The sequence below is a fragment of the Triplophysa dalaica genome, chromosome 21, assembly GCF_015846415.1.
Source record: "Triplophysa dalaica isolate WHDGS20190420 chromosome 21, ASM1584641v1, whole genome shotgun sequence".
Lineage (NCBI taxonomy): Eukaryota > Metazoa > Chordata > Actinopteri > Cypriniformes > Nemacheilidae > Triplophysa > Triplophysa dalaica.
In genome coordinates, this window is record NC_079562.1 from 9867799 (window position 1) to 9884286 (window position 16488).

A 16488-nucleotide genomic window follows, 5' to 3' on the forward strand; every position below is an offset into this window, starting at 1 on the left:
ATTGAATGAAATACACTAGAATGTATGCCGTGGAGATCTTAATGCAGGTATGTAAACATCAAAACCAATATCCAGGACATTGTTATAAAACGTGATGCGGGTAAATGTCATGCAAGTTTATAATCAACTACACGTAACCTACTGACATTTACACTCAGCAGAGGCACTCAGAATTGCACTGCGGTAAGCTTTTGTTAAAACGTATCTCATTTCTGTGTTTCTGAAGCATCTCTGCTTGCTTTCTTAATGAGACATCGCATTTTAATTACTTCTCCGGCAAATGTGTCACCGCTGTCTTTTGCATACGTGTGCACGAAAAGTGCGTGTTTGCACATGCAAGCGTTTCTTCTTTGACTATGCCACTGATCTTGAACACTGATTGATGTTTTATGTTAACTTAATTTACATAAGCCGTATATCTAAAAATGTCGGTCTTTTAAAATAGAAGGACTATATATACTGTGATCACAGCAGATAAAAATGAAGCAGTGGCAATTAAAAGTGAAAACATATAGAGTTTGGTTCCAGACATAATTTTATTGTGTTTTATTGTGTTAGTAAGCTGTATTTTCTTAGTTTTTATGACTTAAATCAAACAAGCCAACGGCAGGTTGATTGATATTATTTGGAATGCACAGTAAAAAAACATGATTTTTGAAAAATTGTAAAAACTAAGTTATCTAATTTTGGAAAAGAACTCTTCCTATGTTCTCTCATGTGAACTTATTTCAAAAGTGCTCTTTAAAGAACACTGTGCTGGTACCATGGTACAGTAAAATAATGGTATGATATGCAACAGCACTTAAAAGGTCAGATGGAAAAAAATTTGGGAGGATCTTTTGACAGAAATGCAATATAATATACATAACTACAGAATGTCTTCAGAGGTGTATAAAGACCTTACATAGAAAAGCGTTAAGTTTTTGCGCTTTACAATCATATGTGAGGGGTCTCTCCTCAACCCACCCTAGTGTGCAGCATCCACCTGGATGATGCGATGGGAGCCACAGTACTACGGCTCCAGTGTGCTCACCACACACAAGCTATAGGTGGAGAGGAGAGAGAGATAGAGCCAATTCATAGGGTGAGGAATACTAGAAGGCGGTGGAGGGAATCTGTCCAGGACACCGGGGTTACACCCCTACTCTTTACGAGAAGTGCCATGGGATCTTTAATGATCACAGAGAGTCAGGACCTCGGTTTAACGTCTCATCCGAATGAAAGTAACAGAATAAATAAAAATGTTTCTCATATCGGCAGCTGTGTCGCTGAGGTGCTGCGTTTGTAAGTCCGCTATGATAAAGCGTCTGCTACATCCCTAATAAATATATTGACGATGTTCGAAAGTCAAAGTCACAAACAAACACTAAACATTTTACTTTCGCTTCATCTGTTAGTGCACATGACACTTCCCGTGGATTCAAAAAATCAAATGTCGTTCAAACTACATACACCGCGGGTCCCTTTCAATGGAAGTCATCATGTTGTTTCTACAGTAGCCCTACATGGACAAACCTCAAAAATACGTTATCTTCTTGGACAAAGAAGCAAAACATGACGACATCTTATTCCTTTGTCAGCAAATGTAGTGCCTCAAAAGTTAGAAAGGAGGGGTGGAGTGAGCCGTCGGTGGCAAATCAGACAATCACCTCTGTTAAAATGTCTTTATGACCGCACACACATGAACCGAATCATGCCTTAAATTCTCAAATGATCCATCTAGTTTCATTTCATTTGGACAAAGTTCTTCATTAATTAATTATTTATAGACTCAACTAGGTCAAAGAGCTGCAAAGAGTCACATCTCCCACAACCCCCAGAACAGTCATGTATCTTCATGCTTTGTGTGTGCGTTTGTCCTTCAGTAACCTGCCAGAGCCAACAAGGAGACGCTATTCTAAATGGTCGTGCAGAAGGAGAGGACAAGTGTGGGGTTAGGGACACAGGAATAGGGCTCGCCAGACCAGACTCCTGGTTCCCATGGGTACCTATATTCCTGCCTCTCTGCTTGGCATTTTTAGGTCACTTTGGATGCAGAAACAGTCCAATGCCAGTGGGTAAGACATCTATATAAAGCCTGTACACCTCATCTCCACTGCACCAGAGCACGGGACATGAACATGACAGGCACATGTATTAAAAGTTTAATGATACTTGCCAAGCAGGGCATACTGTATTGTGGCATACAGTTAGTACGTGTGTGTGAAAAATGAGTTGAATGAGAATGAAATATTACTCATTTCATCTTTTGTGTAAAAATTACATTTGAGCATTCACTTTTCATTATCAGATCATGACTTTTGGTATGTTGCCAAAGGCTTGTGTTAACTCTTAAAAGCACCCGCGCGCAATGCCTCCCTCCACGCAAATGCGCGCGAATGGAAAAACAAAATGTAATCAATTTGAAACTGTAACAAGTTTTCGAATTTTGATGATTGCTTAAACATAATAACATCTTGCTCTGTTATTGAATCTTGCGCGTGCAGTATTGGCAGAAAAATTACAATTACGAAACCCCTCCACCACTACCACTGCTGAAAACCTGAACTCAATCAATGTTCATTATTTGGTGCATTTGATTAATAAGCTACAAGACACAGTGAAAGAAATATTCGCCAACAATCATTAATAAAAAAAAGTTTTTTTTCTTCAGATTTTTCATTTGCCTGCTTTTAATTAATAAAGTGGTAGTTCACCCAAAAATGAAAATTCTGTCATCATTTATTCATCCTCTTGTCATTTCAATCCTGAATGTCGAAACACAAAAGAAGATATTTGGAGGAATGTTGGTAACAGAGCAAGGGCAGAAGTGATTCACTTCTATTGTATTGGCACAAAACACGAAAAACGGGTACCATTGTTGCAATATGTGAACCAAGGAAATCAGCAAGTTTTATGAAAAGCCTATGTTTTTAATGCTTTGGTTTTGTTTAAGTTAATGTCTTGCTGTTGTGATGCTCAGTTGGCTGGGTAACAATACAGTATTGTCCTTGAGGTATAAAAACACTTGTAGACTTGAAGAAATAGAAAAATAAGAACATCGCTTGCATTTCAGTGTGCAAATAAAAGCAAGAGAGAACATCAATTCCAAGTCAATCACAGAAGTAGAAGAGAAAGAAAAGTAATAAAGAAAAAGTGGAGAAGTGAACAAAAATGGCAGTAGAAGGCCAAAAAAAGTGTTTCGATACAGTGCCATTGTAAACACTGTAATTTTGGTGGGTGCACAGGCATTGGTGAATGAATTAACTTTTTTAGGGCACAGCTATTCACGCCTGCTATTAGAGCGCTTCCATCCTGCAGAGTTTATCTCTAACCTTGTTCCTTCTGTAATTTTCAATAAACTTGTTTGTTTTTTAAGGTGTCTTTGATTAAAAACTCTGCAGGATGGTGACTCTATTGAAGCAGGGTTTGAGTAGCTTCACATTACACAACGAGACATTTAAAAAAAACATTTATCCGGCTAAAATAACATATAACTTGCCTGGTTAATAGGAGGTGATGGTGTGTGTCCAGCAAGGGCGAGTTTAACGGTGGTCTCCCAGATGCGCTTGTCTGTGATGTCTCTGGCCGTCACCATAAACTGGATCGGTTCGGTTAGGTTCGCCACATCTTGCTGTATGTAAAGAGAGCCGTCTGGCCGAACGCTGAACTTTGGGTCACTGCTCTCAAAGTAAACCTTCTCGATTTGCTGGCAGGTTTCGAACTTTACTGCAAAAACAAAAAAAACAGAGAGCCGCAAATGAGAAAAAATATAATACTGCGAAACTAAACAATATTACAATTGTATTAACTACAGGTGGCAGGGCACTTATACATTCAAGCCACAGACGCACACAAAAAAAGAAAATGAAATATATATGTCAGAATTTCAGAAACTACTCAAAGGATGGAGTACAAAAAACAATAACAGCTCAAACAATTCAATCCATATTTTGTTTTGAAACCAAAACATTCTGTGCAAAAATTGTCAAATGCAATAAAGTCTGTCTGCCAAACATGCGGGAGTGCGGTAGTTAGCAGAATCCTCTCAAAGCAAAAGTTTTAGCTTCTCGTCTACCAAAAAGAAACAAGAAGAATAAGCGAATCATATGCTTTCTCCCACTATGGTTGTTTGGAAAGGGTTCCGGTCAACAACAGCAGATGGTCAATTCAGTCACACCTGAGGGAAAGTTCCACAGCTTCAGCTCTACTTAAAGTGAGCGAGCGACACAGAGAAAGAGAGAGAGTGAGAAATGTGCCTTGTTTAATTCACCGCTTAATTCTAAAGTTAATTGACTATAGTAACAAATGACTAAAACTACTGTATATGCATCATATGATGTACATGTAGTCTATATGCGTTTCATTTTTCTTGTGAAGACTGTTTCATGGTTTTTAACAATGAGGGCATGTCCTAGAATCTACACTTCTTAACCATGTTGGCATCTACATTAGTTAGCTTCTAAAAACACAGAATTGAATCAATGGCATATGGAAAGTCTATTTATTTTACCATTTTAACTATGCATGATTACACGCATGGTTACATATTTTAATTTGCATCATAATTATTTGTTCTCTGTTGTCCACAACTTTATCAGTACAGACCTGCGACCCATTTTTGAGTCGGGTACATCAGTCGAAAACCCCTAGATAGAGCGAGAAACTGCAAAATAATTTTTGTTAAAAGGTCAAAGTAGCCCGAACACATCTGAGCACTGGTTCCTGTTTCTTTTTCCTCACTCAGGATTTGAAAGTAAGTCAAAACCGAAGTCACTTCCTGCTGATTTTATCTCTCCTCCACAATCCTGCTGATAACAAGACAAATTGATTTCATAAATCACAGCAGGAACCAAGTCACTTGTTAAAATTGCTGGGGTGATGACGTTTAAAACAACCTAAATAAAAATGAGCCGTGAAATATCTTGCACGACAAGCTTTTTATCGAAGCATCTATCCAATTTACCACACAGTTTCCCGCCAGAAGATGCACCAAAACAACAGACTAATAAAGCGTTGAATCCATTTCACCAATTGCGGCAAGGCTCGCTCAACACTCCGGAGTTTCGTCTGGTGCATAATTGCATATGTGGGGAAAAGGCTTGCATGCAGTTTTTAGAATGAGCACCGAACCAGTGACACATGAACAGCACGCTCCCCATTTTAACAAGCTCTGCTGAAAATGAAAAACAATGAACCTCAAACTGAGAAAAGATCATGCCATTTTACTCTGTCAGATCCCTAAAAAGATTTAAATAAAAAATTGGAGTAATTTTGCTATTTGGCAACCAGCAGAAATGGTCTGAATGCACTAATTGCAGCCTGTTGTTGATAGGAAAATTATTAATTTCATTTTTTCTTTCTTACCCAAACATCAACAAACACATCTGCCAGCAGGGCAAGAGTAAAATAAATAATCAAATAAAAACACTCATGATGACAAAAAGATGGATTTTACTGTGAGGCGAATGAAGGCAGTCATTGTTTTTGTAAATTAGGCTAATTTGCTTTAATGGAATCAGCTAATTATTGTCATTCAAGGCTTTTTGTCACTTGCAGAGGGTGAACCTGTGGGTTGAGGGACAGAGGCAAAATCTTGAGTGTTCACACAAGAAAAGCACTGGATTCGCAGGAAAACCCAGCGCGATATTGTTGTATAGGATGGGATTTTGGCACGGGAACACAAGAATGGTCAGCGTCTAAGCGGTTTGTTAAACAACAACAGCTTCAGGCCCAATGAGGGTGTTTACGCAAAATGCAAGCACTTTTCTCTCTGGCCTCTCCTTTTCATAATGATATACAGAGGGTTTTACAGATAGCCGCCCACTAGTATCAACCACAGCCACCCACAGTCCATGTACAGACCTTCTTATTCATACACACAAAATTGGCAAGAACTATTCAAAAATCTGCAGTTTGGCTATCCGCCAAAGAAGTTCAAGTCTGCATTGCATGGGACTAACATGTACTCTATGACAAAGTACAAAATAAGTGTTTCATTAAAGGTGGGATGTCCGATTTCTCATAGCTGTTGTTGATGTTCAAATCACCAAAGCAGACACACCCCTAACCCATCTTTTGCTTTCCTCAGCGCTCGGCTCGACTAATGTCCGTCCTGTGCACCTTACTGCTGATTGGCTACAATGTTGTTTTGGTGCTCGGCTCGACTTTGTCTAAACAAGCGTAATTCGAAAAATCGGACACCCCGCCTTTAAAGGGACAGTTCATCCAAATATGAAAATTCTGTCATCATTTACTCACCCTCTTGTTGTTTCAAACCTGTATGACTTTCTTCTTCTGCAAAACACAAAAGAAGATATTTGAAGAAGGTTGTTGACCAAAAAATGGTGGTTCCCATCTAATTCTATTGTTTGGACACAAAATCAATTCACACCACTGGTCACGCCTGTGGTTCGGTTACCAACATTCTTCAAAAAATCTTCTTCGAAATAACAAAAGGATGAGTAAATAATGACAGAATTTGAATTTTTGGGTGAACTATCCCTTTAAAATGTAGGATCTTAGAACAGACACGGGAGTGATAATGAACCCTAAGACGTAAGTGATGAGGCAAAAAAGAAGAGCAAGAAATAGATGCTTGTGTCTGTGTGAGTGTACGTGTGGGTGAGTCTGAGAGAGAGAGAACACAGAGGCACTGTGTACTAGCAGCACAGTAGGCCGTCTTACAGGACACTTAGTAATCTGCCTTAAAGGTGTAGTGTGTCACTTCTGTGCCACTAGTGACATCAAACAAGATTGAAAAAATGTTTTATTGCCCTGCCCTAAATCCAAGCTATTGGCCGGGCCCAGTGTCATCGACCCATTTTGATCTTCAGCTCGTTTTCATATTTAACATACATATGCATTACATGTTATTTTCAAGTTTATGTCATCCTCATTAATGTATTTGTTTATATTGATTTATTTCCTCCTTTCATTCTTTTTTTTGCATTTGTTTTTTAATTGCATGAATGACATATTTGTAATAATTTCCAATTTCCAACAAATTATTTGTGAGTCACTCCAATGTACTTGTAAATATAGAGATACGGACAGACAGACAGTTAAGAAAGACAGATAACCCAGAGAGACAGTGAAAAAAACAGAAAGAGATCCGTCCGTATCGACTGAAATTGTCGATTGAAAGAATAAGAGGAGGAAGAGTAAAGGCGAGAGTGACATACAGAGAGAAAGAGGAAAGCACAGCCGGAAGCAACTTTATCAAAGTGGGAATTGACAGGCTGTGAGGTGTGTCCTCTCCACGTGCTGAGCAGGAAAGCTCACCTGCAGTACAGGTTAAGATAGTTCAGGAGAGCCATGGCGTTTGATGTTCTCCACGGGCTCGCCAGAAGGTCATTCAGCCCTGTGCTCACGAACAGACCGACTTCACAAACTCGGGAGCTTTACAATATGTACTTTGCCTGACTGGGTGGTGTATGAGCACGGGCAGGTGTGCAAGGGTCACCTGAAGCTCCAGAGGAATCATTTCGCAAGATCTAAAAACTGGTCCAGAAGCACTTTAGGTTTTATTTTTTTTCGTCTTACATATTATAACATCTTTAAGGTCCAGTGTGTAATTTTTGGAGGTTCTATTGACATAAATCTAATATAATATACATATCTATGTCTTCAGTGTATAAAGACCTGACTTAATGTTTGTATTACCTTAAAATGAGCTATTTCTATCTAAATACACCGCGGGTCCCCTTGCATGGAATTCGCCATGTTGTGTAGCCCTAAACGGACAAACAGCATAATCTCCTTCAGCAAAGAAGCGAAAACGTGACGACATCTTAGTCCTGTGTCAGCTACCATAGTGCTTCGAAAGGGAGGGAGGAGCGGTGGAGTGGGCCATTGGTTGCAAGAATAAAAGTCTTTCCCATTACCCCATGCCTGATCGGGTCCACCTGTCACACCACCGCAGGTAGCAATGGGAAAAGGGGGCATGACATTCACTAAGACATCCACACACACACAACGAAACAAACACACACACACACAGTTACTTGTGCAGCAAGGTCCTCAGGTCTGGTGCTGTAGGGCTGCATTGTTCCACATGACTGACGGTGGGATAATGTTCAGCAGCATAGAACTCTCTGTTCGACCAGCAGACCCGCCGAACACAAAAACAGTGGGACAGCAAGGGCACCGAACTGTTACCCCCACACCCGCACACACGCACGCAGGTCCCCCCTGACCCAAACATTCTGTCACTTTTGACAATGGCTGTTACGCTCAATGAAGCGAAAGTGCGTCGGGACTCTGCTGGAGCTGTACCTCGTTGCTCTTGTCCAGAGTACACGCCTGCCGCAGACTGCACGCTAACAGTGAAACCGTTGTGTGTGCGAGTCATTCGCACACTTTACTGTCACACTGAGACATGTAGAGTAAACATTTTAATAAGTCGCATAAGTCTGCCCTCTAGAAAGACTAAATCGAGGTGTGATGGGTGTATTGATAGGTGTTAAGTTTGAGGGGAGGTTTGTGTTGTGAAAACTAGCTACAGTGGAGAGATCGGACGTGTTCCTTCTCACCAAACGATATGACTGGACTGTTAATTAGTATGTTTAAAGCAAAACACTTCTGTTTTTACATTCTCACACGCCCCTCTTTGCGTGATGGTGTTGCGTGCAGGGTCTAAAATTAACTTTGTGTTAATGCCAATGGCAGGGGATTTAAGGAAATGTGTCCATATTTATTTTTAACAATGAAATTGGATTTATCATTGTTTGTCATAAAAAAAATATATATTTTGGGATCCCATAGAATATTATGATCTCTTATACATTGAACATTGGTGAAAAAGAGCTGTGCTTGTGTTCCTCCTGTGACATAGTAGGTCATAAATAATCATTAAAATTGGTAAATATGTGAATTTGTTTCCGGTTCTCCTATGGTTTGACGTAGCAAAATTTAGAAAACAAACTGTTAATATTTTATTGTTTTATAATATATATTTTTATCACATAAAATAGCATTAGAAAGATTGATCTTCATTGTTAGTATTTTTTCTGTTATGTTGTCTGTTAACTAAAACAGTATGTAACAATAATGTCAAATTAAACAGTAAAATTCAGTGAATTTGCTTTTTTTTAATGTGTAGGTTTATACTGTATAGAAATAAATATTCGGATTAAATAAATGTAACTGAATGCACAGTGGGTCGATTTGGATAAAACTCCACCAAATGCAGAAATGTCATTGTGTCACAGGATTAGAATCCTCCATTTCTTTCTCACCTGTCACAAAAACACATTTCATCCTTTATATATCCGTTTCCAGATGCAGGGAATGCATCACATGCATCGCCACATACACGTGTGTAAACAGCTTCAGGCAACTTATATTAATGAATGTGTGCGTGATTTCATCACAAGAGCAAAAAGGAAGTGATTTTGGTGTTTGATTATAATTGTTCATGTCATTTACATCATTCTTAGAGGGGATTTTATACTGACAGTGATCTGCAGTGACAAAACTTCCAAAGTCATTTTCAGTGAGAGTTGACATGAGTGACCTTTGGTAACGCAACAAAGTTGAGCAGAGTTAAGCTTCATGTAAATGAACAATGTGATGGCTACACTGTCCGATACGATTGGAAACAACAGAGTAGGAACTACAATTTTACCACCATTAATATATATTCTTTGTCAGTCTGAATGAGGCTTTAAATTTTGACCATATAATCTTAAAGCTTCCAAAAGTCACCTGATATTTCATTCACTCACCAAAGGCAACGTTTCTTTCCTTGCATTTGATGCCGACAGAATAGGGTGTCTGAGATACAAATGTTGTCTCCCTTTCCCTTTAGCTTTTTATTGTTCTCTCTCAAACAGCTCTCGAGAGCAGCCTTTTACATTCTGCCCTCAAACCATCAGGCCCTGCGATGCCAAGGGGCAATTAATCAGCAGCTCTTTGCACTCTGTCCACAAAGCAGAGAAGCTAAAACATTTAAGCGAGTTCACAACTCTGAACTCGCCGATGCCCTTTTAAAGCCCCACAGGCACAATGGCCTGAAGTATGACAACTATTGCATGACTACAGTTTTGTGCTTCCTTCGGGCACGTGCTGTAATGTTCTCCTCTGGGCAGTTTTGCATTTGATAAAAAACAGCCATCCTCAGCTTTCTGCCCTCCCTGCTGCCACGTGGCGATATTTTGTGCATGCGTGGAGTGTAATTAGTTTCTGGAGGATTGTGCAATCTTACTTTGAAAGCAGCGAAAATAAAACCTCAACAAAATGCGTAAAGTATTCCAGTGAGGGTCCCAGCACCAACATAAACCAGATAACTATAAAAAAACATTAGAGCATTACATTATAAATTAATTATTATTACAAACTCGATTAAATGCTTGCAAAATGCACTTATTAAAAAAACCCCACTCCTTAAAAAACAAACTAAACCCTGCACACATATAGTGGAATTATATTTTCTCTACTACCATAAGGTGTTTATAAGCAATAAAGTTACATAGTGGTATCCGAATCTATCTTAAGGCAAGGCATTGCAAGATGGCCATGTAGGTCACATCACAGTTTCTTTCTCAGATATAGTTTTATATATGATAATATCCTTGAAATGCAGTTTTTTGAGCTGAACTGTGCATTAAGAGGCACTTGCATCATTGCATCCGATTGGAGCAACTTTGATACTTTGGAAGGGGTCTTGTGTGCCTTTATTCGACCCTGCCTTAAGGACACGGATACGTTTTCACACTTAGCGCAGATCCTCTCCATGATTGAAGACTTTGGACACTGTAGATCTTTCTCCCCTTATCTCTCAATTGAAAACCCGTAGTGTTTTTAGAAGGATGTGGTTTAGGCCCCGGGAAAGTAGACACGAGGCGAGATAAAGAAGCTGAAGAAGCCCTGAGAAGCAGAAATAATTAAAAGAGCAGGAAACGAAGATCAGTTGGAGGTGTCAGAGTGATTAATACACCTCATCAGCATGAAAGAAAGGTTCGTGTTTCTTACAAAAGCATCAGTCACAGTGATGTTCAATTGCCGATCGAATCGCTTCTTTTGAATTGGTTCTTTTTATCGAAGTGGCTGGACCCGTTCACCGATTCGAGCGAATCAAACTCAAGTTATCGGGAGAAATCAAATGTCAGCTGAACTTATTGAATTACAAGGATGCATTAAAGAGTTAATCACTAATAAATCAATCACGCTCAGTCACGTTCAACTCAATATAATCCAAAACCTGTGAAGATTTAAAAGAAGATAAATGTACCCGATTTGTCAGCAAACTGAGTGTAAATTGTATTTAGGTTAATACATAATGATAAATGATACTGTTAATGGTTACTGTAAAAGAGCACGTTGATACTATTGGTGCAGTAAAGCAAATTGTTAAGCCTATTTTTAAAGACTTAAAGAGCGATATAAAACATAATACAATAAGGAAATTAGAGTGGCAATAACAAATCAAGCTGGAAAACAATTTACGCTAATTACAACAAAACGATCTAATTTATACAACACAAATAAAACCATAGTGATAAACAGCACTATTTAACTAAATAACCATTAAACGTGATAAAACAGGTGGACACATGGGGACACATCTGGCAACACTTTTGAGAGACGACACAAACAAAACGCAATTATTTAGGCTGAATAGTCAAACTGTTTGAACGAATCGTAAATTATTTGAAGGCTAATGAACGCATTACTCGTTGAAGCATTTCTAAAAATTCTACATCATCCCTGGATCCAAAACAAACTGGTTTTTGAAATGAACATGTACAGTCTCCATATCAGACAACGGATAATTTTTGCGAAACTTGTGCTTGTGTCTCTGCGGGCTTCGACCAGACATATTTTGAAGGAAGCACACACATCAGCCTTGAGGTTTTTCTGGGCATTCACTTAAGTGCAACTCATGGACACTATAGGAGCTTGAGGCCGACGCTGATCAGCTCTCCAGGGGTGTGGGATTACAGGTAAACAACCAAAAGTAGAAACATGCCAAGCCAGCCAATTCACCTCAGCATCCTGGTTGGATTCATGGAATTTGTGGAGTGTTTAAGAGTTTGATATATATATACACAGACACCACAGTCGTCCCTATTGATCATAAGTGCACTGGATGATTATTCAAAAGACAAAAAGCAGAGAAAATGGAGGGCTGGGATGTTTGTGTTCACCGATTCATAGTTCCCTTATTGTGCTGGATAGTCTTAGGCATACTGAATATTTTCCCAGAAGTCACATTTGTTAAATAATAAAACACGCGGCATGGTTCTGTCAGGACGGACTGACTGAAGTTTTTGGACGTAAGCTTTTAATTTGCGTTTTCCTCTGCTTGTCTTTATCTCTTGTTAACACTTTATATTCTTCGCATTTTTCTCTACTTTCTTACTTATTTTCTCTGCGAGGCAAGTAATCCCAACTCCCTAAATGGAACAGCAGTTTTAATTTGCTGCTATCATTTCTTACAGAGGACTGTGGATGTTGCATAACAGCTCTCATTTTCCTGTTTTTATAGCACAACCATACAAATAAATGTTGCAGATTGAAAAACATTTAAAGAAGATATCCCCCTAAAACCACAAAAAGGGCGAAAATATATAACCGCAGAAAGCACAACGCTCACAAACATAGTCTCCAGCTAATTTGCTCAGATTTTACAGTCACTCGCATTTATGTCTCCAAAATTTGTCAAGTGTGCACCAGAAACGCCACAGTTTTTCTTTTTGCTCACTGTAGGATTTATTATGTCCAGATGATTAAATCTCCCATCTGTCCAAGCTGTCACGAATTTAGCAACTCTGAAGAGAAAGCTGCCACACCTTTATAATTCATCTGTTCAATTAAAACGACAACTCGATGATGCTGACAGACAAATGTGACCATGTTAAAAATAATGGAAATATTGATGAATTGATCATACCTGCTTGATAGAGTCTCGATTTGCCATCCTTTACATTTGACGTCTTTGAATTGAGTTGTCACTCAAAAGTGCTTCTTTACAGCTGTATATGATTATTTATACATTCTTATCCATCATGTTCGTGTCATTTCAGAAATGACTGCTGCCGTGATTCATAGTTGATAATATACCGAAATATCGTGTGCAAATAAAATGACAATTATCGCCTCGCTTTTAGCGATAGTGCCATCTGAACTGTGGCAGACAAATCTTGGTAAGTTTTTTATGATTAGCCTGATCGGCACAGAAAGACATGTTTATGAACGAATGAATGAAAGGACACTCTTGGCATTTCATGATCTGAAATGAATGTTATTAGCTATGAAATCAGCTCAAGAGTCTTGTATGACATGAATTGGATGGTTATGTCAGATAATTATGCTGTTTATCTATTTATCTACCCATTTAGCACTCTCTATCCATTTAATCCGGCCGATTTCTGATCCAGTCATTCGTCAGAGACGGAAAAATAAAGTGCGAAACGGTTTAATTATGTTGTCTCGCATTTTCAAAATATACAGTCTAGCACCTTAAAAGAGATAGAGGGAATCGATAGCTCCCTCAACAGAACCGCTCTACACTCAACGGTCAATGACGCACCTTTTAAAACTAAATCCATATTTGTCTCCTGGAGGTACTCTTTGAAGGGGCTGTGGCCTGTTTCAGAAATATCTGTTTATCTGAACATTAATTCATCTGAAACTCGCTTTTCCAACAGCGTTTAGCTGCTTTTGAACTTTTTCTTTTTGACAAACGCCGGGTTTTTCTTCACAAAACTAAAAGTTGAGGGCTAATCTCTTCGGGAGGTATTTTCACTTTGGATACCTGAATGAACTATAAACAGCAATGAAACAACAAACATAAGACTACATTGGAACTCAAATAAAATAATGAATTGCAAATTATGTTTTCTCACAGATTTTTGTAGGACTTCCCAAAGTGCCAACTGATCGAGGCGACGGGTGACAACGCCACACACCTAGATAGAGTTTACACCTGAGCTCTGTCTGTTAAAACACACCGGGTATTAGAGACACGGTAAGCTCACATAAAGTTATAAAACAGGAGTTTTGACCTTTCGAGGTCTAATTTTCACATACACAAATGTAAATGCACTCACGCACAGCCGGGCGGCTCCCTCTGCAGGTAACTGTCAGTGCAATCTCTTCTCTTGCCATTTAGTGGCAGGTGGCCGCACTCTTGGTCCACGGGGATGCTCATTGTTTTCTCAAAGAGCAAAGACACAATAGGTTTGACAGTCGTGACTATCTCCTGCTTCTCCCCCCCCCCCAGTGCAACGACGGCTAAAAGTATTTTCCTTATCGGATTCTGATCTTACCATGACACAAAACCCTTAAAGGTCAAACGCTCACGTCTTTTCACCACAGTATGTTTTCCATCTTCTCTTTGTGATTTCCAGATTTCTTTTTTTTAGCTATTGATCATAAAGTTGACCTTCTAAAAGGACACACTCACTACAGGCTTTCTGGATCTCCAGCCTTAATCTTCCTGATTTGTTTTTTATCATGTTGTGCTGCAAATGAGCTAGAAATAGTGTACGCGCACTACTGCGCTTCATTATTAACAGTTCAACTCCCTTTAATCAATTCTCATTATGTTGGCCCCCCAGAATTCCTTTGTATGGCATTATAAGACTTTAACTACAAACATGTTAAAAGAATCTTGTTGACATTACATAGTGGCAAACACAGCTCTATTAACTATTTCAGACTTATGAACAACCGCAATCCAAACCATGTGCCAATTTTTTGCTGTTTTATATCAGACGCGATTTCTTTAAGACTGCAAGGGAAGCTCAGCTTCCCCTATAATTGTCAAAAAATGAATGGTCAAATATATGTACTATTATGTTAACATTTTATTGACTAAAAATGCGTTAAACACGTTCATCTCGAACGAAAACAATTTCGTTCAGAATCAGCTACTTAGGTCGGCTGACTCGATTTCCTTCTCATTCATTCCCGTAGCGTACAGTGCATTACTCTGTTGAAGCCCAGCGTCCATTGACTTCAATGGGGCTGCTTTAAACAGTTTTTTTCAGTGCTTAGAAACAAGACGGTCATTGGATAATGCTGCGATTATGTCCCGCCCACGGACGCTCAGCGTCTCTTGGATGAATGGAGGAGTGGGCTGGCCCGGACTCCGAGCGTCTGCGTGATGATTGGAGGGTCTGTCATCTCTTTTTAATCCACTTTTATGTCCTAAAACGCGTCTTTTTTGGGGGTCGACAACTTATAAAAACGTATATTTCTTGTTTTTTTGTTGCTTGTTTGCTTTACACATTGTCACATATCAGCTTTTAGACATTTTTTTTGTTATAAATCATAAATGACATGGAGGCGGCAGAGACGGTTGGTGTGGGCGAGGGCGTGGTCTTCAGATTATGACACGTATCACTCTGTGTCTCCATTTCCAACTCAGTCCCATCGCGGATTTCGCATGTGTAGTCGAAAGACAAACTGCTGCAACCTTCATCGTATATTTCACACAATTTCACACCACATTCATTGTTTCAGTTTAACATAATTCCCACATTTCCTCCCGTTGAGTTAAATATATATATATATATATATATTAGATCGTTTGTTCATTAATTAAAGTCACTGGAAAAGACGCCTAGTTGGAACGACAGGGTTACAGAGCATTTTATTGGAAAGGAACGTAGGGCAGAATTTACATATAAATAAATGGACAATTTTTATGATTTAGGCCGAAAATGAGCTTCCCCTCTTTAAAAGATCAGCAGCCGCCACTGTTTTATATACATATGAAACATTTTTTTTAATCTTTCATCTTCTACACACCATCATGTCCAAACCTGTAGGACTTTCTCATGCAGAACACAAAAGAAGATATTTGGAAGAATGTCGGTAACCAAGCAACTTTGAAGCCCATTGACACCCGTGGAGACATTTCTCAAAATTTTCTTTTGTGATTCACATAAAAAAGAGTCAAAATACAGGTTTTGACTGTGAGTGTGAATAAATGATGACATCATTTTTTTGGGGGGGTGAACTATCCCTTTAAGAAAACATTATATTTTGAAGCCATATTTAAAATGATTTCAATAATTCCATGCTAAATATTCTCCTACACGTTTTGATTTTCTCTTTCCATACAGGGCGGGGAAGCACAGACACAATATCTCACACACATTGGTGTATTGCGTACACGTTCGCATTTGTGTATTCCCTAACACATCAGCTCACCTCTCTCACTATCTCATCAGCTCCAGGGCCCTTTGGCAGGTCCTCCAAGCAGCCTGTTCCCTTTCTGTCGGTCTCTCGACGTTGTGTCGAGAACGACAGATGGGGGTTCGCCCTTGAGAACCAATCAACTCTGACTACTATAGAAAAGGCCAATGAAATTTGGCGAATGCAATTTGCATGCCGGGCTCCGCCCCCGGAAATCCGGTATAAAAGGAGGCCGGCGTGCAGCATTCACTTACCTTTTGTTCTTCAGAGCCATCGCTCATGAGTACAACTCAGGATTCAATCCTCTACAACTACACGCTGGTGCTACGACGTGTTACAGCGGATCGTCCCTTCCTGCAG

The 16488-nt window shown here is 39.3% G+C and overlaps 1 protein-coding gene across 2 annotated transcripts in view; it reads right to left on the reverse strand.

Annotated features, from left to right (window-relative positions):
• The window catches only part of cdh4 (cadherin 4, type 1, R-cadherin (retinal)), a 198391-nt gene that overhangs the window by 70436 nt on the left and 111467 nt on the right, over positions 1-16488 (reverse strand). For both annotated transcript variants that reach the window (XM_056735166.1, XM_056735164.1), the window contains one exon: positions 3482-3708. In XM_056735166.1, coding sequence (XP_056591144.1) covers positions 3482-3708 — 227 coding nt within the window. The remainder of the gene's footprint in view (positions 1-3481; positions 3709-16488) is intronic.